The following is a 24,866-nucleotide window of genomic DNA, read 5'->3' on the forward strand; positions in this document are numbered from 1 at the left end:
ACCAACTTGATCAAGGCGTGTATCTGAATGAATTTTTGAATGTGGTGTGTCAATATGTTATAACTGGTTTTTGCATCTATGTTCATCAGGTGTATTGGTCTGATGTGTATTTCTCTGGTTTGGGTATCAGGGTAACACTGGATTTCAAAAATTTTTGTTGCTGTTGTAGATGGACAGAATACTTTTATTTTATTTATTTATTTTTATGTAGTGCTGCTGAGGATGGAACCTAGTGCCTCACACATGCTAGGCAAGCACTCTGCCACTGAGTTACAAGCCCAGCCCCTAATACTGGCTTTATCGAATGAACTTGACAGAATGAATTTAAGAGTGTTCCTTCCTTTTCTATTTCATAGAATACTTTGAAGAGGATTGGCATTAGTTCTTTTTTAACAGTCTAATAGAACTCAACTGAGAATCCATCTGGTCCTGGGTTTTCTTTGTTGGAATGCTTTAATTGGTGCTTTTACATTGCTTGATCTTGGTCTGTTTAAGTTTTCTATATGATTCAGTTAGGGTAGGTCATATGTGTCTCAAAATTTGTCAATATTTTCCACATTTTCTAGTTTATTTAAGTATAAATTTTCAAAATAGTTTCTAATGATCCTTTGTATTTCAGAAGTGTCTTGGTGATATCTCCTTTTTAATCTCTAATTTTGTTGACTTGGTGTTCTTTCTCTTTCTTTTGGTTAGTATATCCAAGGGTTTATCAATCTTGTTTATCTTTCCAAAGGACCAACAATTTCATTGATCCTTTGTATTTTTTATTCTCAATTTCATTAATTTTGCCTTTGATCGTAATTATTTCCTGTCCTTTACAGATTTGGGAATCTGTTTGGTTTTTTTCCCTCTAGGACCTTGTGGAATAGGAGCACTATATTGATTTGGGATAACTTTATTTTTTGATTGTAGGAATTTAATGCTATAAACTTTCCTCTTAGAATCACTTTCATACTGTTCCAGAGATTTTGAGTTGTTGCATATCTATTTGTTGCCCAGTATTTTTTCCAAGAATTTCTCCCCAGAGTTCTGTGGATACATTCCTCATTCAAAATTGAATTATTTGTCCTCCTGATGTTAAAATGTTTTGTGTTTTTAATCTTGTGGTTGATTTCTAATTTCAATCCATTATGATCTGATGGGATGCAAGGGATTATCTCTAATTTTTGTATTTGCTAAGATTTGCTTTGTGCTCTTAAGTATGATCCATTTTAGACAAAGTTTCCTATGGCACTGAGAAGTGATTTCGGTTGTTAATGGATAAAATATTCTATAGATGTCAGTAAGGTCCATTTGATTTAAAGTATTTTTTAGTTCCAAAGTGTTACTTAGTTTATGTCTGGATGACCTATCTAGTGGTGAAAGAGTCATGTTATAATTACCCAGTGTTACTCTATTGTGGTCTATTTGATTCTTTATATAGAGAAGGATTTGTTTTATGTACATTGGTACACCATTTTGAAGGGCATAAATCTTTACTATTGTCATATCTTGTTGAATGATTCCCATGACCAGTATTAAGTAACCATCTTTGTCTTTTCTGATTAATTTTGACTTGCAGTCTACTTTGTCTGATATTAGAGTAGTTACCCCTGCTTGCTTTCAGTTTTCATTTGCATGGTATATGTTTTTCTACCCTTTTACCAGTCTGTGGATGTCTTTGTAAGTTGAGTCTCACATTTTGTGGGCCTTATTTTTTTAAATTTGTTCTAATTAGTGGTACATTACAGTAGAATTCATTTATAAATCTTGATAATCATACATAAATGGAGTGTAATTTCTCATTTTTCTGATTGTGCATATTGTTTCTTAATCTAATCTGCCAATCTATGTCTTTTAATTGAACAGACTAGATTTACATTCACTTTTACTATAGAGATGATGGTTTCATTTCATGTCATTTTGATTTATTTCTAATGTTTAATTCAGATTTGACTCTCCTTTAATTTACTGTTCTTTTATTGAGATTCATCCCTATGAGTCCCTTTTATTTTTCATTTCTTCTGCATTGAAGCATTTCACTGTAGGATAGGCTTAGTGGTATAAGTCTTTTGGTTTCTGCTTCTCATGAAAGGTTCTGTCTCATGTTAATTCTGAGAAATAGTTTTGGTGGATGTGGTAATCTTGGTTGGCACCTCTTTTCTTTCCAAGTTTGGTGTATATTATCCCAGGCCTTCCTGGCTTTAAGGGTGTGGGTTGAGAAATGAGATGAATCCAAATTTACTTACCTCTAAATGTAACGTGCATTTTTTTTCTCTTCTAACTTTAAAAAATGTAAACTCATTCTGGGTCTAAGACATTTTCATTAAGACGTATCTTGGAGCCAACGGGGTGGGGCTTGCCTGTAATCCCAACAGCTCAGGAGCTGAGGCAGGATGATTGCAAGTTCAAAGTCAGCCTCAGCAACCTACCGAGAAAGACCCTATCTCAAAGCAAGTAAATAAATAAATAGGGCTATGGATGTGACTCAGTGGATCTGTTGTCCACTTTCTGCTGAGCCATGTGTCATTGGTCTCTCAGAAAGGCCCAGCTCAACCCATGGAAAGGTTCCTAGAATGTAAACAGGCTTGCTGATCTGGGTCCTGGACATACAACAACTTAGGAGGGATGGAACAGTGTTCATGGCTCAATTCCTGGAGGGTGACTGTGAGCAGAGACATTGAAGGCCAAGCCTCATTTTGGCCCAGAGGAGCAGCTAGAGGAAGTTAAGGCAGCACACCCCCTCAGTCTTCTATTCTGACCCAGCTGTTGGTAAGAATGTTCCCCATTATCCCTCAATAGGGCCTCCAGGGGAAGAGTAAATTTGCATAATCACCAAACACTCACAGCCCCTAAAGGACCTGAAAGTGACTAAGAGAGGCCTGGGGAATCCCAGCCTTGCGGCTTGTCACAGGAGACAGAGCTCTGGGGCATCTGCATCATGGCCTGGACTCCTGCCCTGCTTGCCCTTCTCTCTGCACAGGCGATCAGCTAACCCTGTCCCCTGACTCAGTCCACACAGGCCTCTGAGTGAAGCCTGCCCAACCGTTGATCTCAGCCTAGACACAGCTTCATGGGGGAACCCTGGTTATGGGTCCTTCATCCTCAGGCCCATTCCCCTTTCTTCTCTTGCAGACACTGTGACTTGACTCAGTCCCCCCTAGGGCTGGTGGCCCTGGGACAAGAGGCCAAAATCACCTGTTCTGGAGATAAACTCCATCTAGAATTATACTTGTTTCCAGCAGAATCCAGGTCAGACCCCGGTGCAGGGGATATACATGGATACTGAGAAGCCCTTAGAGATTTAATCTCAAGCACAAAGCTTTTATTTAAAGATGGCACTAGCCTATGCTACTCCTCATCCCAAGATGCAGTTTGTCATTTACTATTCCCATGGAGCAGAGGTGGGGGAGACTTACAATGTATCATTTGCATAAAAGTTCAGATAGGAAACAGTGTTTTGCAGTCCTATGGTATCAGTTGGAAACAGCTCATTCTGCCCTTGTAGCATGATAGGACCCCTGAAAATCTTAAAGGAGTGAACATGTCTCTGCCTAAACGCAGGCAGTAACCATTGTTGGCTGACCCTGATTTTAACAGTGCCTTGATGTGCTGGGAACTCTCTTGGGGGCCATTTTTTGCATTCTGCGTGAGAAAACTGCCTCAGGTCTACAAATTGGGGTTGAGATTGTATTGAAGCCGTTGCCTTCAGTACTTCTCAATCAGCCTTAATTACTTCTGAGAATTTGACTCAACTGTGTTGGCTGCCTATCCCCTACTTCCAAGAGCACTGAATTCTCCCATTGCTCTCTGCAGGTCAAGACCTCAGGATAATCACTGAACTGTTTTTTTAATAAATGTATCCTCCTTGCTTCTAATGGTTATACACATTCAGGTGACTGGTATTTCAGAATACTGTTATCCATTATTACTATCAAGAACCCATTTCTCAATCTCTCTCTTTCTCTCTGTCTCTCTCTCCATCCTGATCATCATCTGAGCTGGTTCCCTCTGCCACACTCTTCCACCATGATGTTATGCCTCACCTTGAGCCCCAAGGAATGGAACTGGCCTTCCATAGACTAAGACCTCTGAATCTGTGAGCCCTCAAACTTTTCTTCCGTAAAATTGTGCTGGTCAAATCTTTTAGCTATAGCAGCAATAAAGCTGACTGAAACAGTCGTGCTAGTAGTAAATAGATAGTATCTAAACTCAGATTTTTTTTTTTAGTTCAAAACCCATGGTCACATATCAACTTTATGCTTAACATTAATGTAAAAGTATAAAAATAAAGTGAAAAGCTAGGTCATGAGTTGGAATTACCTAGGTCACTCCATTTCCCATGGAAGCTGAAGGTTTATTCCTCTTTGCACACTAAACTCTCCATGCGGATGAGGACTGAATCCACCTGTCACCAAGCTGATGGGCTGTGACAAGGGCCTATCCCCACCTGATCCCCAGAAGTGTCACTCATCTCTAGCACAGAAAGGAAGCCCTTTCTGGAGGCTCAGAGAGTGATCCAGCAACAGCTGTGCCCATTTGGGGTGGGGGTGTAGCTTTCCAGGGGGAGGGGAGCAGCTTCTGTCTGTCCAGTCAAGCCTTAATGGAAAACAATTTAGCATTCAAAGCCCTGAGGGCCAAAAGGATGCTGCCCAGACAGGGCGTCTTATCTGAAAGTCAAACCTCCTTCATCATCAGGTGCCCCAAATCCTTTTAGCCAGATGGCTGTTTGCACAAAGCTGTGGAAAGAAAAGTCTTCTTATTAAGTGCGTGTGTGTGGGTCCAATCAAGTGATCTTTGGGAGGATTCATTCACTTTGAGCTGAACAACAGCCACGCCTCGCTGGCCGTTTGCTTCTAACATGGGCAGGTCACCAGGAGGTGTGCCTGCAGTGCAGCTGTTCATATTCAGGTCTGGCCCGTTTGGTTTTTGATTTTTTGGTTATGGTTTTAGTTTTTACTTTGTTGTTGTTAATTAATAGACAGTATTTGTTTTTAATAAACTGTATTTTTAAGAGCAGTTTCAGGTTTTCGGGAGAATTGGGCACTAAGGATGCTTTCCCACCTCTTTGCTAACATCATCTCACTCTGGTACATTTGTTCCTGTTACTGTAACAACATTGCCATGTTGACTTACTCTACAATTTACATTAAGGTTCACTCATGGTGTTGTGAATCTCATGGGTTCTGACAAACGTGCACCTGCTTCTCAATTACACCAGGGTTATACCCCAGTAAACCATGGTAAGTTTAAAAATATTACATCAAAAATGCATTTAATATGCCTGACCCACCAAACGTCATAGCTTGTCCTTGCCCACTGTCCCCCTTCAATGTGCTCAGAACAATTGCATTAGCCAACAGTTGGGCAGAATCTTCCAACACAAAGCCTATTTTATAATAAAAGATTGCATCTCTCAGGCAATTTACTGAATACCTGTAACCAAAAACTGCTGGCAAAATTGTACACTGTAGAGGGTAGGTTGTTTCCCCTTATGATCTGTAGGGCTGACAGAGCCACCGAGCACCTCCAGAGGTGATTGATGTCATATCATTCATCCAGGAAAAGAACAAAACTCAAAGTGCAGTTTCTACTGATTGCGTGTAGAATAAAGTAGAATAATTTCAATCAAACCTAATGTGGGACTCTGTATAATGGCATGTCAAATGACAGTATTATACAGAATAGTTTGCTCTAAAAATCCTCTATGCTCTGCCAGTTCATACTTCCCGTCCCCTCTTCCCTTCTTTTTTTCATATTTTCATGTTTTTTATTTCATTTTATTGTATTTTTTAGTTATTTTTTTTATTTTTACAGACTGAATTTTGATTCAGTGTACACACATGGGGTACATCTTTTCATTCCTGTGGTTGTACATGTTTAAATTCATACCATTCGTTTAATCATACATGTACACAGGGTAATGATGTCTGTCTCATTCCACCATTTTTCATACCCTGCCTCCTCCCTCTCATTTCCCCCTACATAATCTAAAGTTCCTCCATTCTTCTCTCACCCCCCACCCGCCACCCCCATTATATATCATCATCCACTATCAGCCTTTAGTTTGGGGAATTGGCTTATTTCACTTGGCATGAAATTCTCCAATTTCATCCATTTATCTGCAAATGCCATGATATTCTTCTTCTTTATGGCTGAATAATATCCATTGTGTATTGTATATGTACCATTGTATATATACAATATTCCATTGTATATATACCAGTTTCTTTATCCATTCATCTGTTGAAGGGCATCTAGGTTGGTTCCATAGTTTAGCTATCGTGAATTGAGCTGCTATAAACATTGATGTGGCTGTGTCACTGTAGCATGCTAATTTTAAGTCATTTGGGTATAAACCGAGGAGTGGGATAACTGGGTCAAAAGGATGATCCATTCCAAGTTTTCTGAGGAATCTGCACACTGCTTTCCAGAGTGGCTGCACCAATTTGCAACTCCACCAGCAATGTAAAAGTGTGCCTTTTCCCCCACATCCATGCCAACATCTATTATTGTTTGTGTTCTTTATAATAGCCATTCTAATTGGAGTAAGATGAAATCTTAGAGTTGTTTTAATTTGCATTTCTCTAACTACTAGAGATGGTGAATACATTTTCATATATTTATTAATTGCCTGTATATCTTCTTCTGTAAAGTGTCCAGTTCCTTGGCCTGGGTTCTTTGTCTTTTTTGGTGTAAAGTTTGGTAAGTTCTTTATAAATTTTGGACATTAGTGCTCTATCTGAAGTGCATGTGGAAAAGATTGTCTCCCACTCTGTAGGCTCTCTTTTCACATTATTGATTGTATCCTTTGCTGAGAAAAACTTTTTAATTGAATCTATCCCATTAATTGTTTCTTGCTTTGATTTCTTGAGCTTTGGGAGTCTTGTTAAGGAAGTCTGATCCTAAGCCAACATGATTCAGGCCTACTTTGTCTTCTATTTGGTATAAGGTCTCTGATCTAATTCCTGAGTCCTTGATACATTCTGAGTTGAGTTTTGTGCAGGGTGAGAGATAGAGGTTTAATTTCACTTTACTGCATACGGATTTCCAGTTTTCCCAGCACCATTTGTTAAACAAGCTGTCTTTTCTCCATTGTATGTTTTTGGCTCCTTTGTCTAGTATGAGGTGACTGAATTTATGTGGATTTGTCTCTGTGACTTCTATTCTGTACCACTGGTCTGCCTATCTATTTTGGTGTCTACACCATGCCATTTTTGTTACTATTGCTCTGTAGTATAGTTTAAGGTCTGGTATTGTGATACCTCCTGCTTCATTTTTTTCTGCTCAAGACTGTTTTGGCTATTCAAGGTCTCTTGTTCTTCCAGATATAGTTCGTGATTGCTTTCTCTATTTCTATGAGGAATGTCATTGGGATTTTAATTGGAATTGCATTGAATCTCTATTGTGCCTTTAGTAGAATGGCCATTTTGACAATGTTAATTCTGCCTATCCAAGAATATGAGAGATCTTTCCATCTTCTAAGGTTTTCTTCGATTTCTTTCTTTAGTGTTCTGTAGTTTTCATTATAGAGGTCTTTAGCCTCTTTTGTTAGATTGATTCCCAAGTTTTGTGTGTGTGTTTTTTTTTTTTTGTTTTTTTTGTTTTTTTTTTTTTTTTTTTTTTGAGGCTATTGTGAATGGAGTGGTTTTCCTAATTTCTTTTTCAGAGGACTCATCGCTTATCAATAGAAATGCTTTCGATTTATGCATATTGATTTTATATCCTGCTACTTTGTTGAATTTAGTTTTACCTTTCCTGGAGGGTCATGTAGTTGGGATCCTAACACGAAGTGTCCTTTTCAAGTGACATATTTGCTTGGCAACATGTAGAGACATGTTTAAGTAGCCCTAAGATGGCCCTGGTGTTGGGCCAAGAGGTGGTGCATAATTAGTGTTAACATGGCGTGATCTCTTATGACCTTTTGCCTAATTGGTTAATGTCTCCTCTGCGCTAGTGGTCAATAGATGTTCTTCATTCTTTGATTAATACCGTGGCGCATGCTCCAATCGTGCTACTTAATCCTAAGCTGATTGGCTGCCTTAGTGTATATAAGACATTCTCTTCACCTGGGAGGAGATCGCAGAACAGAGGACTAAGAAAGCACCTATAGGAAGCACCTCTGATAAGCAGCACCTCTGATAGCACATAGGATGCACCTCCAAGAAGTGACCCACCTCTAAGAAGCAGTAGACCTCTGAAAGCGTAGCCTCTCTGAAAGTGTAACACCTCTAAAATTAAGCAAGCCTCTCTTCCTCTAAGCAAAGCCTCTCTTCCTCTATAAACTAGCGAACAAGCAAGAAAGCAGCCCAGAAAAAGATAATAGAAGTAGTTCATTCCCAGTCCGCCTCTGATTCCTTCCCACGGGATTGTTGCTGTGGGCGGCAACAGCAACATGCGTGGGGTCTCCCTGTGTCTTTTGTGTGGCCCTATAGCTCCTTTTTCTCACTGAATTATATTCTGCTATATGGAATTGATCTGCTTTTCTTTGTATGGCTTCTAAACCCCTGCTCTTCTCCGGTGTCCTCACCCCTTCCCAGTCTACATTTGGTGGCATTTCTGTTTCATCTCCCTCTGCATCCTTTTCTGCCTTCTTCAGTTTTCTCAGAAGGGACCTAACTGAAGGACTTCATGGGAGAAACCAAGGGGAGTCTCTGGTGCTGAGCTGGGTTTGGGGAAACGAAGCGGTTAGGTGCTGGGGACGCTTTTAAGGCCCCATCAGCCCCAGGTCAGAGCCTCCTGTGTTTTCTGGTCTTTCCATCACAGTGCACTGCAAGCAGCCTGAGCCTCTCCCTTCCTGCCCACAGTCCAAGAAAGATCTGAGATAGCATCAGCTCCCCACTCTGCGTGCAGGAGGCAGTCAGCAATTGGCAGCAGCCGACAGCCATTGCTATCAGTGCTTGCTGGCACCAGCTGGGACTTTCTCTGCCAATGGTTTGTGCAGGAGTGACTTGAGGGCAGCCTGAAGCCCGCCTGAGTCCCAAGTAACTGGCCCATGAAGTGGTTCCCTTACGGCCACTCCAGGGATGACCAGGGAAGCAGAGACAAGTGTGGCCTCCATAGAGTGCCACACTTTTCTGAAGCCAGGGTATGTCATCTTCTGTTTTGTGTTTCTTTGGTTCTGATGGTTGAGTCTCTCCTCTGGGGCAGAGGACATCCCACCAGGAGTAGGCAAGAACCCCAGCACCAGCATTTTCAGTTCCAGGGTCTCTGTGGCTGCACAATGTGCATTAAGTCCCTCCCACCTGTGAAAAGCAGTGGAGGTGAGCACATCCCACCTGAGACTGCCACAGTGCACTTAAGCCAAGTGTCCGTTTTTAAATAGTCTTTGCCTATGCTTATGCATGCCTTATCATTCTAAGTCATCCATATTTGACCCAACAAATTTGCAGGTCTTAATTGCCTTTATTTGGGATTTGCAGCAGTTCAGACCCCTGATGGTTCAGAACTCCCTACCCCACCACACTGAGAGTTGGCTGCATTTAGAGCCAGGAAAGAGGAAGTGACATACAGAAAATGAAAGTGAGGTCAATACAGCCCAGTTAGCTCAAGTCTGTCTTAAATGAACATGGTTTCAGCAGTTGGCTGCTTACGATTGCCTGAGACTCAGCTACTTGCTACAATAGGAGATTACAGTCTGTTTGCACATCAAGTTAGATTGCAATTTACTAGGTACAGAAAATTTAGGTCAAACAAACTATGTACAGGGACAGGTTTTTTTATTATTATTATTATTTTTATGTTACTGGGATTGAACAAAGGCTATTCCACTGAGTTATATCCCAACCCTTCTAAATTTTTACTTTATTTTTGTTTTGAGAAAGGGTCTAAGTTGCCCAGGCTGGACTCAAACTTGTGAACCCCGTCTCAGACTCCCAATGAGTACCCCAGATTACAGCTATGCACTCCCACACCCAGTTTACATTAGTAGCTTTAGCCAAACAACCTAATTTAACATAAAGCACTTTAATCCTCAGAAGAGACCAATAAAGCTGGTACTATTATCTTTCTTCTATTCATTTTTATAGATGAGGCATGGAGAAGTTTACCAGGCTAGGGCCACACAACTAGAAATGGCAGAGCTGATTGGCAGCTGGTGTTCTGCCAACCAAAGTTGCATTTTTACCAGTACCATGCTCTATGCCTTTGAGGCTGAATGCTTCTGCTTAGCCTTAGTTGGACATAGAGTCTTACACCCCCTGTGGTTGGCACTTTTCCTCTGAGGACCCCAGGACTGGGGTCATGCTTGGCCCCACTGATCTTGAAGTCAGCTGGATCTGGCTTCTGTCAACCCTGCTCCATCCTAGCTGCCGACCTTGCATGTCCAAATCATCTGGCCAAGTCTGTTTACTTGTCTATTAAATGAGAACCAAACCGGCCTCAGAGGGTTGTGAAAAATAAGCATCTATATAGCTCTTAGCCCAAGATCTGAGCACAGAGCCATCTCACAACTGCAGAGGAAGTCATCCATTTCAAATAACACATTACAGGGGCTTGCTAAGAGGTAACAGTGTTAGAAATTATTTTAATTTCTTATTTTTTAGTGTTTACATTTCATCTCCAAGAGTCTCTCTGTTCCTTCCAACGTGAATGTGCTCTGTGGTTCCCCAACATCGTGTGTCCTGAACTTTCCACGGGTCAAGTCAACCATTTAGTAGTAAGGATTCCTAGCCTAGTGATACTTTCACATTTCACTGAAGACCTGAAGGCTCTCTGAGGGTCAAAGACAGTTGATCACAGGCTCCCAGGTTGTTGGCAGAGAAGCTCAGCAGGAAACTCAAATCATTTTCCAGGGACAGCATATACATGCACCTTCATTTAACATAGTGGAGAGCAACCACAGGGTGAATGACCACAGTTGAGGGAGGCACAGTCAACATTCCCTCAGATGTCACTGGTTTGGCATGCCTAGGTGTCCCAGAGCATCTGTACAGCACCTTGTATGAGCACACATTCTGTGATAGGAGTTGGGAAGGTCCTGAGGAAGGGTGGACCATGCATCATCAGGGGACAGGTCAGTGTGGACCTAGGGAAATCAGCCAGGAAAGGATTTGAAATGACACACACATACCTTGGCACCACCCATCACTCTATCTCCAAATGAAAAACACCCAGAATGTGACAGACTTTGCCAGGGGATGCTTTGCTGGTGAAGGATGGGGGTCGGGTGAATGGGTGAGAGTGTTAGCCAAGCAGAGTCGTGAGGACATAAACACAGACACATACTCCTGCATGCACATCATACATTAGTGTGTGGTCCTTTTTTTTTTTTTTCTTTTTTCCAAATTGAGCAGCCCAATCCCTGTTTCAGGACTGCCTCTGATGAGGGCTGACTGCCTGGCAGGCTGCCTTGAGCTTGACTTACTCCTCTTCAGTGAAGAAAGGAGTACTTGGACGTTTTCATTTGAAATGTTGAAAATACAGACCAATCCAGCTCAAAGTGGTGTGGGTAAAGCCATCCCCTGGGTCTGAGGAGTCACAGGTGGGTGTAGGAATTGCTTTCTAGATAAAAGCTGCAGAGAAACTTCATTTAGAACTCTGGGGACCAGGCTGAGGCTGGACCCTTCCTTCCTGGGAAGTCATGAGCAGCACTGTCTCCATTCTTGTCCTGCTGCTGAGATGCAGCCTACTTATTAGAATCAAGTAAATAAGGGAAACGAAGGCAGGGAGCAGGGAGATAGTGAGAGGGTGTGGGGGAGGAGGGAGAGAGATCTGAAGCCAGAGCATCCATCTTTCCAGCTACCCAGTCGACAAGTATTTATTGAAGGCCCAGCGTGTGACAGACACATTACAAGGTCATCCCTTTTGTTGTAAAACTGATAGTTTAGCAAGGGAGACAGAAGTAGTTATTCATAGCAATAACAGTTGCTATGAATAATAGCAGTTATTAAAACATAAGAAGTTATTAAAACACCATTTGAAAAAGCTACATGGCAATCACTATAGTTTGAATGTCCCCCAAAAAAACTCATGTTGAAATTTACTTGCCACTGTATCAGCATTAAGAGGTGGGCCCTTGAAGAGTTGCTTGGGTCACAAGGGCACTGTTTTCCCATGGATTAAGGCTGCTATTGTGAGAGTGAGCGCCTGATGAAAGGATGCATTTGGCTGATTTTTCTGTCTTGCACACTTCCAAGCCATGTGATGCTCTCTGCCTTGTTACTCAAGCAGGTTCTCACTAGATGGCCCTCTTGAACTTGAACTTCCCAGCCTCCAGAACTGTGGAGTAAGCATTTTGGAGAGGAGAAAAATGTTCTTTACAGGGCTTACAGAGAACCATCCGGCAGAGGTGGGCTGGAGTTGGCGGATCGTTGCTCATGGGAGCTGATTGTTAAACTCTTGGGAATTTTTCCAGTCAGTTGTCAAATTACTGGTAGTTTGAATATGCCTTTAGTGGAAGTGTTTACACCACAGGAACTGATAACAACTATAGATCAGGATACTTTCCTCTGAGAGCCAGTTGTTAGCATATCACTGAATCCAGAGTTTGGTTCTTAAGGGTGAAATGAGGCATGAGACCCAGTTTCTATCCCAGTTATGATGCTCCTCCATGCTTGGGAAGATGCCCAAAGTACCAAGACACTTCTGGAAAAACATGGCCCCTTTGATTATACCTGCAAAGTCTCAAAACAAAGTACCAAGACCATAAGGGTAAGAAGCTTCAACTTTCTAATTAAATCCTGCAATATTTAAAGCATGGATGTTGGCTGTCATGTTGACATGTCTGTCATCCTAGTTACCCAGGAGGTTGAGGCAGCAGGATCACAAGCTCAAGGCCAGCCTCAGTATTTAGTGAAAACTTGTTCTATAAAATAAAAAGGGTGGGGGGAGGTAGCTCAGTGATAAAACACCCTTGGGTTCAATGTCTAATACCAAAATTAAAAAAACAAACATGGGTGCTGCCATTTTGAAACTAAAACATGTTCTTTTGTCTGCAGTTAACTCAGACTTTATTGTCTTGCCAGGATCCTGTCATTGTTAACACTGAGCCTTCGCTTGTGCATTTCCTCTCGCCTCAAACCTATCCACCGGAGTCCACAAGTCCCTGAAGCTCTGCCCAAGACCTACCGGACCCTGGGTCTTCTCCACCCTCACCAAATTCCCATGCTGCCTCTGGATTCTGGTCGTCCCAGCTGTTCAGAGGATTTCTTTGGCACTTATTTGCTTGCTGTTTTGAGTTGCCACTGTAACATCTCGTGGGGGTATCCCTAGGGTTTTCAGTAGCCGAAGAGGGACATTTGCCAATGTCTGGAGACATTTTTGATTGTGACACATGGAGGTGGTATTGTTATTAGCAACAGGGGGGGAAAGGCCAGGGTGCTGCAAAACATCCTACACTGCACAGGACAGACTCCCCCTCCCAGTGATCCAGCCCGAGTGTCCGTATTGCTGAGGTTGAGTGCCGGCATCCCAGCCCCACTTGACCCCGGCAGAAACAACAGAGCGAAGCAAAGACCTCCATCTGTGAGAGGCAAGTGTGGCTTTACCCACCCCAGGGTTTATTCCAGAACACATTTCTTTTACCATGATGACCCCTCATTCTTCCTCCAAACCCTGATTGAAAACAGAAGCAAGTATAAGTTGCATAAATTGATGGGTACTGTTATGGTTTGGTGCAAAGCTTGTGTGTTAATGCAGCAGGTGTGAAGATTATATTATTGGAGTTGTGACCTAATCACTGGATTAATCCATTCAATGGATCAATAATTTAAATGAAAACACTGAGTGGTTGCTGGGCATGGTGATGCGCATCTATAATCCCAGTGACTCAAGAGGCTGAGACAGGATTGCAGGCCAGTCTCAGCAACTTAGTGAGACCCCGTCTCAAAATAAAAGATAAAAAGAGGGTGGGGATGTAGCTCAGTGGTAAAGTCCCCCTGGGTTCAATCCCCAATAACCCCCCCTCCCCTGCCAAAATACTGGATGGTAAAAAAAAAAAAAAAAAAAAAAAAAAAAAAAAACCTACTGGTAGGCAGGTGGGGCATGGCTAGAGAAGGTAAGTCACTGGGAATTGGCTTTTTTTGCTTCTGAAGCCCCATCTCCTCTCTGCTTCCCAGCTGCCATCAGCTGAGTAACTTTCTTCTACTGCACCTTTCCACCATGATGGTCTGCCTTCTGTTAGGACCAGAGCAATGGAACCCAGCTGACCACAGACTGATCCTCTGAAACCATGACTCCAAATAAAATTTCCTCCTCTAAAGTTGTTATTGTCAGGTATTATGGTCCCAGTAACAAAAAGCTAACATAGGTATCAACAATGAGTTGCCAGGTGGAGGTGGTGAGGCCCTAAGTACATCTTCTTCTTGAGTATTGCAGGGCTTCCATATCTTTCCAGAAGTGCACCCTGTGATCCTCTGATAGAAAAAAGTGAACCATTTTCTCTATCTGGTCACCTCCAAGCAGCTTTATTTCTGTCCCTAATCAACCTAGTTATTTGGTCATACAGAAGGCAGGGTCATTTTTGCTACATAGAAGCTAGACCTGGTTGGTAAATCATTGTTTGTGTTCCATCCGTCCATATTAAAACATAGTTCCTTATTGTGGGTAGTGGATTCTCTATTTGACAGTCACAGGGCACAGACACTAACCATTCAGATCAGACACTGCAGTAGGAGCTGGGCCAGGGTCTTAGGGGACACCTGCCAGGCCAGGCCTTAAATCTTCATTGCATGAGTGTCCTGAGGAAGTTCCAGTGGTGAGCCCAGCAGAGAGGACCCCCAAGGGGCTCAGAGCAGCAGCTGTTAGCAACCAGCACTAAAGGATTTGGATAATTTATCAGTAGGTACAGCCATGCCAATGTTGCCCCTGCTAGCCTTGCTTAGGAAGATGGATAGGAAAGGCCCATTCTCAGGGAACTTCAAGATAGCCAGGGAGACAGACACAGACACCACCCCCAACACCATATGAAAGGGATGAGGCCGAATGAGAGTAAGGGCCCAACAAAAGATAGCAGCCCCACATGCAGGACCATCCTGTTCAAGGTCAGGGTGGGCAAACGCATGTGGCCTTCCTGGAAAGGACCATTGCTAACTGGCCGCCCAGTACTGTGGATGAATGCAGATATGACTCAAACCTCAAGTGAACAGTGGAAGCAAATTAAAATTTTTCAAATAAGGAATTTGTCAACCTCCAAAAATGTTTTTATAACCAAAGATTATAATTCAGTTATTGAAGATTTGTTTATTGGGTGCCAAGAATTGTACTAGAAATTTTAGGCATATTTCTTATGTAGATTTTTAAACAATCCAGTGAGATCTCTCTTTTTTTCTGGCACCAGAGATTGCACCCAAGGATGCTTAGCCACTAAGCAACATCCTCAATTCTATTTTTTAAATTTTGAGACAGGGTCTCCCTAAGTTGCATAAGACCTTGCTAAGTTGCTGAGGTCAGCCTTGAATTTGCTATCCTCCTGCTTCAGCCTCCTGTCACTGGAATTACAGGTGTATGCCACCACACCCAGCTATAAAGATCCATCTTAATAACAGGGGTGCTATGTGTCAGAGATGAACAGTTGACTGGGAGCCAGAAGCCAGATGGGGGAAGTGAAACCTGAATCCATACTGGCAAATCCAAAGCCAGTGTTGGTCATCAGAGAGGCAATAATACTTTATAATGAGCACACACAGAGCATTAAACTAATGAGCACTAAACTGAATCACTACAGTAATTTCCCCTTTGCCTATAGCTTTCTGGGACCATCCTTCCCGAAGGGATGGTGATGTTCCAGCCCTTCCTACCTCATCTCTCCTCTCTGGATCATCTTGAGAGAGAGACTTGGACCTTTGACTCCTTCCAAGAGGACTGGACACTTTTACTTGTTATTAGTACAGCCACTTGCTCTGCCCAGGCTATATCTTCCCTAGAGCAATAAAAGGGACTTTTCCCATATTTCTGGGTCACCCAATCTTGGGTATCTGGGCTATTTCCCAAGTGGAATCAGAGAGATGGTACAAATCCTCCTAGGCAGCAGGTAAGTTGGAAGATGGTGACTTAGCATCCTATGGCCTGGTGGGTGAAGAAATTCTTCAAGCCTCAGGTTCATTCTTGGTGGCCTCCATCCCCAGGGCAGGAGCAGGCCCTGTGGGAACCAGAGACCAGTTGGGCAGCACTAAGTGCTCTGCTGGCTGAGTAGACAGGAGATAGTGGAAGGACTCCAGCCTTCCACAAGGGAGTAAGAGCTGAGTTAGGCATCACTGCTAATGGTGGGTACACTTAGCCCTTAAAAGTCTCAGGTCCCAACAGGACATCATGGCGTGGGAAAGGCTGAGCTCCCAGGGCCTCTGGGCTCTTCCCAGCTGTGGGCCTGGCTTTTCCAGCCTTGTTCTGCTCTTCCTTTAGCCAAGAAGGCAGGAGTTTCACAAAACTTACAGAACTAAAAGTACAAGTTTTCTAGAAGCTCTGAGATTAATAAAGCATGGCCTGTCTCTTTCTCTTCCCTTGCATGATAAATCCGAGTGCAATGAAGAGAACCTGAAATCCAAAGGATCACTCACATTCACAGGTGAGGTAGTTGCTGAAGCTGGGCCAAGGCAATGTGGCGGCTCATTTATCCTTCTGTCTACTTGTGTGGGTGTTTGAAATGTTCCATGATCACAACAAATTGAACACATACATAATAAAAGGCCCAAGTCACAGAAAGGACAATAGAACATTTATACTCCTTAAGAAAATAAATACTTCTCCCTGTAGACAGGATGTGTGAATTAGCCTCCGTAACATTTTCCCTTTATGTCACGCCCTGGAGTAGTATTTTGCTGGGAAAGTCCAAAAGGAAAGAGAAGATAGGACTATTTTAAAGCCTTAGTTTTTGTTATGGTTTAGATGTGAGGTGTCCCCCAAAAGCTCATGTGCGAGACAATGTAAGAAGGCTTAGAGGTGAAATGATTGGGTTATGAGAGCCTTAACCCAATCAGTGAATTAATCCCCTAATAGGAATTAACTGAGTGGTAGTTAAAGGTGGGTAGAATGTGGCTGGAGAAGGTGGGTCATTGGGGGCTTGACTCTGGGGTATATATTTTATATCTGGTCAGTGGAATCTCTCTCTCTCTGCTTTCTGATCACCATGTGAGCAGCTTCCCTCTGCCAGTCTGACACCATGATATTCTGCCTCACCTTGAGCCCTGAGGAATAGAGTCTGCTGTCTATGAACTGAGACCTCTGAAATCACGAACCTCTAAATAAACTTTCCCTCCTCTAAAATTGTTATTGTCAGGTCTTTTGGTCACAGCATGAAAAAACAATTTTCTTTTTTGCAGTGCTGGGAATTGAATCCAGGATCTTGTCAAGTACTCTACCACTGATCTATACCCCTGGTGCCCCTTGCGTTGCTTTTCATTTTTCATTCATGCTCTGTGCACCTACCAGCCTAAGCCCTGGGAGTTGGGTGCTAGTGGCATAGGAAGATCCCTGCCTTCCAGGGCCACTCCTTAGTGGTCCTGAGTTGTGCAAGACTCCAACACGGTGCTCCTGCAGCTGCCAGGGCCCGGATGTGGATCCTGTTAACCAGCCTGGGGTGGGATCCTCCTGTATTTATTTTATCCTTCTGGTAATTCTTCTCTGAAGGTGTAGATAGATGAGGTCTGAGCACCATCTGGCAACTTCTGTGTCTTTCTTCCAGTTCAGAAAAGCCTCACCTAGCAGCAGGCAAAGCAATTCTTTCCTACATTTTCCATCATGCGTAAGAAAACCAAGGACCTCCTAATGAGCTCAAACTGTGGAGCTCCCAGAGCCTACCACTCCAGCCCTCTGTCCACAGTCTTCTTCCCTGCTGTGACCACAAGGCTGTTTCCAGGGTACTTATTCTTCAATGTTCCTGCTCATAGTACAGCTGGGCCTAGGCTGCAGCAGGAAAATCAGCATTACCAAAGGCTCACAGAGTTATGGCTGGCCTGATGGTGTATGCCTATAAACCCAGTGACTAGGGAGACTGAGACAGGATTGCAAGTGCAGGGCCAGCCTCAACAATTTAGTGAACCCCCCCCTTAGCAACTTAGTGAGACCCTTTCTCAAAATAAAAAAATAGAAAAAGGTCTGGGGATATAGCTCAATGGCAAAGCACCCCAGGGTTCAATCTCCAATACCAAAAAAAAAAAAAAAAAAAAAAAAAAAAAAAAACCAAAACAAAAAAAAACGCTGAGTTACATGACCTACAAAATAGAGTTTACTCATCCTCAGCTGGCAGAGGGTCAGATGGGAACCTCCTTGCCTGGTCCCATCTGGGTGAGGCCAGCAGCTCTTACTTCTTTAGAGAACCCTAAAGAAGTCCAGAATAAGGACCAGAGGTGGACAGCAAGGAGGGCCCTTCTGCCTGTCTAAAGTGATTATCCGAGTTCTACTATCTGTCTCTTTTTCAGCTGATAGTCCCCAGGGGAAAATCCCAGCCTTATCTATGGTATCAGGGCTGGATCTACACCCATATTCCAGAGCTTAAATTATGTGCAGCAAAATGGAAAACAGGTTGATTTAGTGGAGGGTGAGAGGGAACCAGAAGGAACTGGAAGGAACCGGAAAGAAACAGGTATTTACTGCTTGTCTCATCAAAAAACTCACTTGGCAGGACAGCTCAAAAATAAGCTAAACTTACATCTACCTCATTGTACAGAAAATGAAACCAAAATTCAGAGAGTGAAGTAAGATACTGGGCCTCACAGTAAATGGCAAAACCAGTATCCCAGTATCCCTGTCTGATGCCAGACGCTTTGTTGTAAGGGGAGAGGTTAGGGGAGAAATTCACAACTAAAAGATTTCTCAGAAGAGATATAAAGGGCTATGTGAATCAGAGGAAGGAGTCTGGTTGAGCTGGAGGAAAATCCGAGGAGCCTTTGTGGAAAGGAGTTCCTTGAGCAGAGACTTTGGGCTGGGGATGTAGAGGGTAAGCAGGAAATGACAACTTCACCAGAGAGATCATGAGGGCAAAGATGTGCAGGGAAAGTGGTGAGTGCAGCTCACTCTGGCAAGAGTTTGGGATGAGTTAAGGTTAAATGGGAATGAAGGTCAGATATTAAAAAGCAGCTAAGGATCTCGGAGGTTGCTCTGTAGACTCCAAGGAGCTACAGCAGGCTCTAGGAGGGACACAAAGCAGTTACAGGAAGAGACCTGCAGCCGTGGTGGTGCCTGAGATGAGGAAGGAGGCACGGATGGGGGATGGTTAATGATTAACTGGTTTCTGTTACAGCCTCCCTCTGCTAAGGTCTTAGTAGAGTGGAAGGCTGGGGCTAGGAGTGGGTTAGTCACACTGGTCATAGAGAAAAGGATGAGAAGCTAGAGAGCACGTGCACATGAGCTAGGGGGTCAAAGCTAGTGGCACGCAAACATGGATTTAAGTCCTGACTCTGCCATGATCAGCTTCAGGTTTCTAGGAACTTGATCTTAGGTTAAAAAAAAAAAAAAAAATGAGGAAAGGGGTCAGATTTGGAGAGAACATGCTGAGCTCCATTTTGGACAAGTTGAGCTTGGGTTCCTGATAGGTGCCCAGGCATTGGGAGCAGGTAGAGAAACCTGTCCTTCCAGTCTTCCATAACTGGTCTGCAGTGCTGACCCATCAAGGCTGGGAAACCCCTCCTGGAGAACACATATAACACCCTGAGTACTTTGGTTGTCAGGCTTGCCTCCCAGCTAGACTGCACACATCTACAGAAGCTGGGAGAAGGCTCACCCTCTCCTAAAGATAGTAATCATGTTAATTAGGATGATGATGATGATTTATTGAGGGCCACATCAGATCCCCCAAAAGCATATGTTGAAAGCCTGTTATGGTTCAGATGTGGTGTCCCCCAAAAGCTCAGTTGAGAGACAATGCAAGGTGGTTTGGAGGAGAAATGATTGGGTTATAGCCTTAACTTTATCAGTGAATTAATCTCCGAGGGGACTGACTGAGAGGTAACTGGAGGCATGTGGGGTGTGGCTGGAGGAAGCAATTCATTGGGGGCGTGACTATGGGGTACATATTTTGTATCTGGAGAGTGGTGTTTCTCTCTGTTTCCTGATCACCACATGAGCTGCTTCCTTCTGGCACACTCTTCCTCCATGGTGTTCAGCCTCAGCTGGGACCCCTGGGGAATGGAGCTTGCGGTATATGGACTGAGAACTCTGAAAGCATAAGCCCTTAAGTGAACTTTTCCTCCTCTACAGTTGTTCTGGTCAGGTCTTTTATTTACAGCAATGAAAAAGCTGACTAAAACAAAGCCTAACCCCTGATATCTCAGAATGTGACTGTATCTACAAATAAGGTCTTGGCAGAGGTAATTGGTTAAGACGAGGTCATACTGGAGTACAGTGGGCCCATTGTCCAGTATGACTGGAGTCCTTATAAGAAGAGACCCAGAGACACACAGGCAGTTGCCTGGAGAACTGTGAGAGAGCAAATTTTTATTGTTGCAAGTTGCTCAGTTTGTGGTACTTGGTTATGGCAACCCCAGAAAATATGACTATGTCTCTACCCCCAGAACCTGGCACCTCTGAGGAGGAAATGAGCTAACCAAGTAAAAGCTTAGGGAGGGATGATGGGGGTGTAAGCAACAAGGAGAATTCTGCAGCAAAGGAGATCTACTCAGCTCCCCAAAGTCTAGTGGAACGTGGCTATGCTCACCTCCCCAGTCCACAGCAGCAAAAGATAGGCTGAGGGGAGAGACAGGGCAGCGCAGGTTCCCACCTGGTCCCCTCTGCTGGTCTTGTCCCCCAAGACGGATGCTGATGTGGGGAAGGAAAGGGATGCGGGATGCGCACAGAAAAAACCCCTGGGGTTGCCTGGGGAGCTGGTTTCTCACCTCCACTGCCATCACCAGGCACTCTCTGTAGTACGTCTGCATTTGAGCAGCAGATCTCTTTCTCTGGGAGTCCGTCCTTGAATGGTATAGGCAGAGCCAGAGGTCCCGGCAGGTTTAGGGGTACTTGCAGGAAAAGAGCAAAGGAAGCCCTAGGTGGCACTAAGAGCTTGGCTATTATGATGTTAGCCTAAACTCCTGTTTGAATCCATTCTTTTGTTTTGTTTTTGGTACTGACTATTGAACTCAGGGGCACTCGACCACTGAGCCACATCCCTGCCCTATTTTGCATTTTATTTAGAGACAGGGTCTCACTGAGCTGCTTAGTGCCTTGCCATGGCCGAGACTGGCTTTGAACTTGTGATCCTCCTTGCCTCAGCCTCCCAAGTGGCTAGAATTATAAGTATGTGCCACAGCACCTAGTTGTTCAAATCCATTCTGAAACTTTCTATTTGTATAATTCAAACAAGTTACTTTACCTTCCATGAAACTCAGTTTTCCTTCTCTGAAAAATGAGTATATTTCCACCTACCTTGCAATATTATCATACATTAAATATATTTGGCACAAAATCACCGCCACCACCACCATGATCATGTTATCCTCAGTAGTGGCCAAGCCACTGAAAGATGGAGGACAGGGTGGATGGAAGGGTTTGGAGAGTTCCAAGGATATATTTCTGTGGCATGAGTGGCTAGGCAGGATGGCCTCGAGAAATGACAGTATGTGTCAGGGAATGTGATTTCCTAGTCTGGATGATCCTGGCTTTACGTAGAGCTGACCAATGACCAGTGGTAGCAAAGATTCAGGGACAGCCCCCAGCCCAGCAAGAGGTGGCCCCTTTGTGTGAAACACCACCATGAAGATAAACATGAGCTTAGATGCCAGAGCTCAATCCAAGGCGCGGAGGTGGAGGAAGTTAAAACCCTCACTGAAAGCCAGGTGGGAGAACCCCATTGGGAGGAGACTGCTGGGAATGAGAGAGGTCAACAGGGGGATCAAACCACAGGTGGACTTTGGTTTTGATGTCTGCGTAGCCAAGTTCCAATAGTGAGTGATGGAAGATGTGATTGCCTAAGTACCCCGCTGACTTCTATTGTGATGAATTATTAAGTGGTTATTATGGGGGGGGCACATTAAGGACTCAAGTTTTACTGTGATAAGGAGTGAGTGCCATGGATCAGAATGGTTAGTCAGATAAAAAGGGCTTTGAAATATAAATAGCCTTGACAAAGGTGGGCAGAGTAAAGGCAACCCACACAGGCCAAGGAGAATATCCTGTGGCTTCCTGCTTCCTGGAGATGGAGTGGGTAGCCGAGGTTGATCTGGGAGTTTGGTTGTAACCCCATAAACACAGACTGCAGAGACCAGATGGCAGGGAGCCAGGCATGGCTGGGGCACAGGTACAGCCTAGGTCAGCAAGGACAAGTAAGTGCAGTCTGAGGCACCTCGGGGCTCTGGCTCTTGCTTCCCAGGGGCATCTCCAAGTTCGCACTCCATCCCCAGGGGCCATTTTCTTTTTCTCTGATTTATATACCTGGGTGGCCAGGCTGGACTTGCAAATGTGGAAATTGAGTTCTGCCAGAGCAGGGAAGTTCGAAGGTCTGCTACAGAGTGTGGCAGGCAAAAAGGGCATTTCCCTGTCCCCAGAGAGTTCTGCTTTCTCATGAAGATGACTGACTTCTGCTTTCCAGCTAATCTGGGCAAGAGGAAGAAGGGAGAGAGAGACAGAGAGAGAAAAGGCCCCAAAGGGATTTTCCACCTGTTTCTGGTTTTTGAGTTTGTGGGTCAAACCACATAGGGCATGCTTTACTTGGTGCTTTTGGTCCTGGGGGCTCTAATGGTGTTTGCTTAGCAGGTCAAGTTTCAATCGATCATCAGTGATAGAAGGCACAGTGGCCTAAGCACTCTGCTGACTTCGCTTTGTTGAATTATTTAATTAAATGATCATTGTTGGGTGGGGAACATTAAGGATTCAAGAGTCACTGTGATAAGGAGCACAGATGGCAGGGTTATGCAATCACTCTAGAACCAGCTATTCTGGAAAGCCCAAGTCTGTAGCCAGGGAAGGGTGGTAGGCTGCCAGCCTCAGGCCTGCTGCTGTATATGGTGCACTAGTTCTTTGCTTTGAGTTCTGAGACACTCTGAGGTGAAATTTTAAAATAGAAATTTCAAAAATGCCTTTACCTCTTGGCAAAGAGGCACCATCCCTGTTCTATGCATTGAGGGATCTATTGAATTTCAAGGGCTATAAATCCCCACAACTCACTGACTCTAGCCAAGGACAGGGAACTGGGAATCCAAGAACGAGGACCTATATGCAGACTTTCTGGCAGAAGGTGGGCAATTTATGAATGGCATTTTCCAGGTCACTGATCTTGGGGCAGAGGTTCTTCCGCTTGGTACATAGCAGTATTGCCTGAGGAGCTTTCTGGCATGTTCTTAAGTCCTACCCCAGAGCCTAATGATGGGATGAACACCAGGCCTGGCCTGTGGCCCCATGGTGGCTGTCACTCAGTGATATTACCCTGAGGTTCACACTTTGAGAAGTAATGATGGAGGGAAGGGGTTGCTGGTTTAAACAGGGTGCCTAAAAATTTGGCTGAACCTACCATAAATAATACTAGAGAATAGAAACCAGGGAACTAAAGTGTCAAGAAGAAACATGGTGATTTACTTAGAATTGAGAGTAGCTTTCTTTCAATAGCTGTGTAGGGGATTCTTTCAGCAGTGAGGATAATAGTTACCAAATCCTGTCAGAAATCAGCAAGGCAAGCGAGCGTGGTGGTGGTGCAGGCCTCTAATCACGGCTCCTCAGGAGGCGAATGCAGGAGGATTGCAAGTATAAGGCCAGCCTAGGCAATTTAGACCCTGTTTAAAAAGAAAAAAAGAAAAGGGCTAGATATGAAACTCTGTAGCAAAGTGCTCCTAGATTTAATCCCCAGTGCTAGGAAAATAAAATAAAAAGGGCTGGTGATATACCTCAGTGGTAGAGCACCCCTGGCTCAACCCCCAGTACCACCTGCTCCCCAAAAAATCAGCTCAACAAGGCAGCCAAAAAGGTGGAGGACTGAAGCTGACAGCTAACAGTAAAGATTCATTATTACTGCAACTATTTTATTATAAATCTTAGGTTTTTGACTTCACTGTCCTAATAAAGCTGATGGCGTGAATTTTTTTCATTACTATAATTGCCAGGCAAGACTGGTGTTGAATAAAGCCTTATTGTTTACTGAAATGGTAAGCAACGGCAACCCTAGGAATATTTTGGGCTTTTTCTTCTCTTCCTGAACACACTCATCATTTACTTATCCGATGTCAAGTCACCAGAGAATTTAATTGCCAGACCTTTCCACGCCTATTTCCTGGAAGGGGTCTCATGGGTCAGCTGGCAAGGAGCAGTCAGTGTCCTAAGGCTGAGGCTCTCGGGTGGAACATGTGCACTGCCAATAAGAAGCAGTGAATGTGTAAGAGGACCAGAACTGTGAGGAGCCAGCCTCAGCCCTGCACTTGGCCACCAGTAGTTTCTAGATGGATCTGAGAGGTGGCAGAGGCCATGGCCTTCATTTTCACTCTGTCTATAGTAAGATTCAACGATGTGTCTAACCCCTAGAATACCTCAGGTGTATGCGGTTTCCAATATTTTATTTGAAAACATCCCAGAGGTTTAAAGGATCTGTGGGCTGCACTGTTACTATATTTGGTCTGGCAAAAGTCAACAAGCTGTTGTTTATCTAAGTGAGGTGGGGTTTCAGATTAGAAATTGTGAATTTTCTGGCCTTGACTGTGATCCAGGAACAGGGACCTTAGTTTGTGAGACATTCTTAGTTGTTGAGCAGATGTCTACCTTTAGTCAGAGGATCTGGTGACTTCCCCTCTCTGTCATTTCTCTGAAAGGGAAGAACTAGTTTTACTAAGATATGTTTAAGGTAATTGTGGTGGTAAGATAAATAGAATATGAATTTCAAACATACACACTTAAGTGTTATTGAAGGTATTTCTTAAGACTAAACAGTAATTATAGAGTATGTCTACTGCTTTTTGGCCCAAAACATCTTAAGGAACTTTATGACAAACTCATCAGTGTGAATTTTAGATGGATAGAGGAGAAATCAGATTTTGGAA

The 24,866-nt window shown here is 43.7% G+C and overlaps 1 protein-coding gene across 2 annotated transcripts in view; it reads right to left on the minus strand.

Annotated features, from left to right (window-relative positions):
* Positions 1-18,208: 18,208 nt before the first annotated feature.
* Positions 18,209-24,866, minus strand: part of MATCAP2 (microtubule associated tyrosine carboxypeptidase 2) — a 65,108-nt gene continuing 58,450 nt past the window's right edge. For both annotated transcript variants that reach the window (XM_079151177.1, XM_079151176.1), the window contains exon 8: positions 18,209-23,612. In XM_079151177.1, coding sequence (XP_079007303.1) covers positions 23,606-23,612 — 7 coding nt within the window. In that variant the 3' untranslated portion in view covers positions 18,209-23,605. The remainder of the gene's footprint in view (positions 23,613-24,866) is intronic.

This window comes from Sciurus vulgaris (assembly GCF_902686455.1).
Source record: "Sciurus vulgaris genome assembly, chromosome: 8".
Taxonomy (NCBI): Eukaryota; Metazoa; Chordata; class Mammalia; order Rodentia; family Sciuridae; genus Sciurus; species Sciurus vulgaris.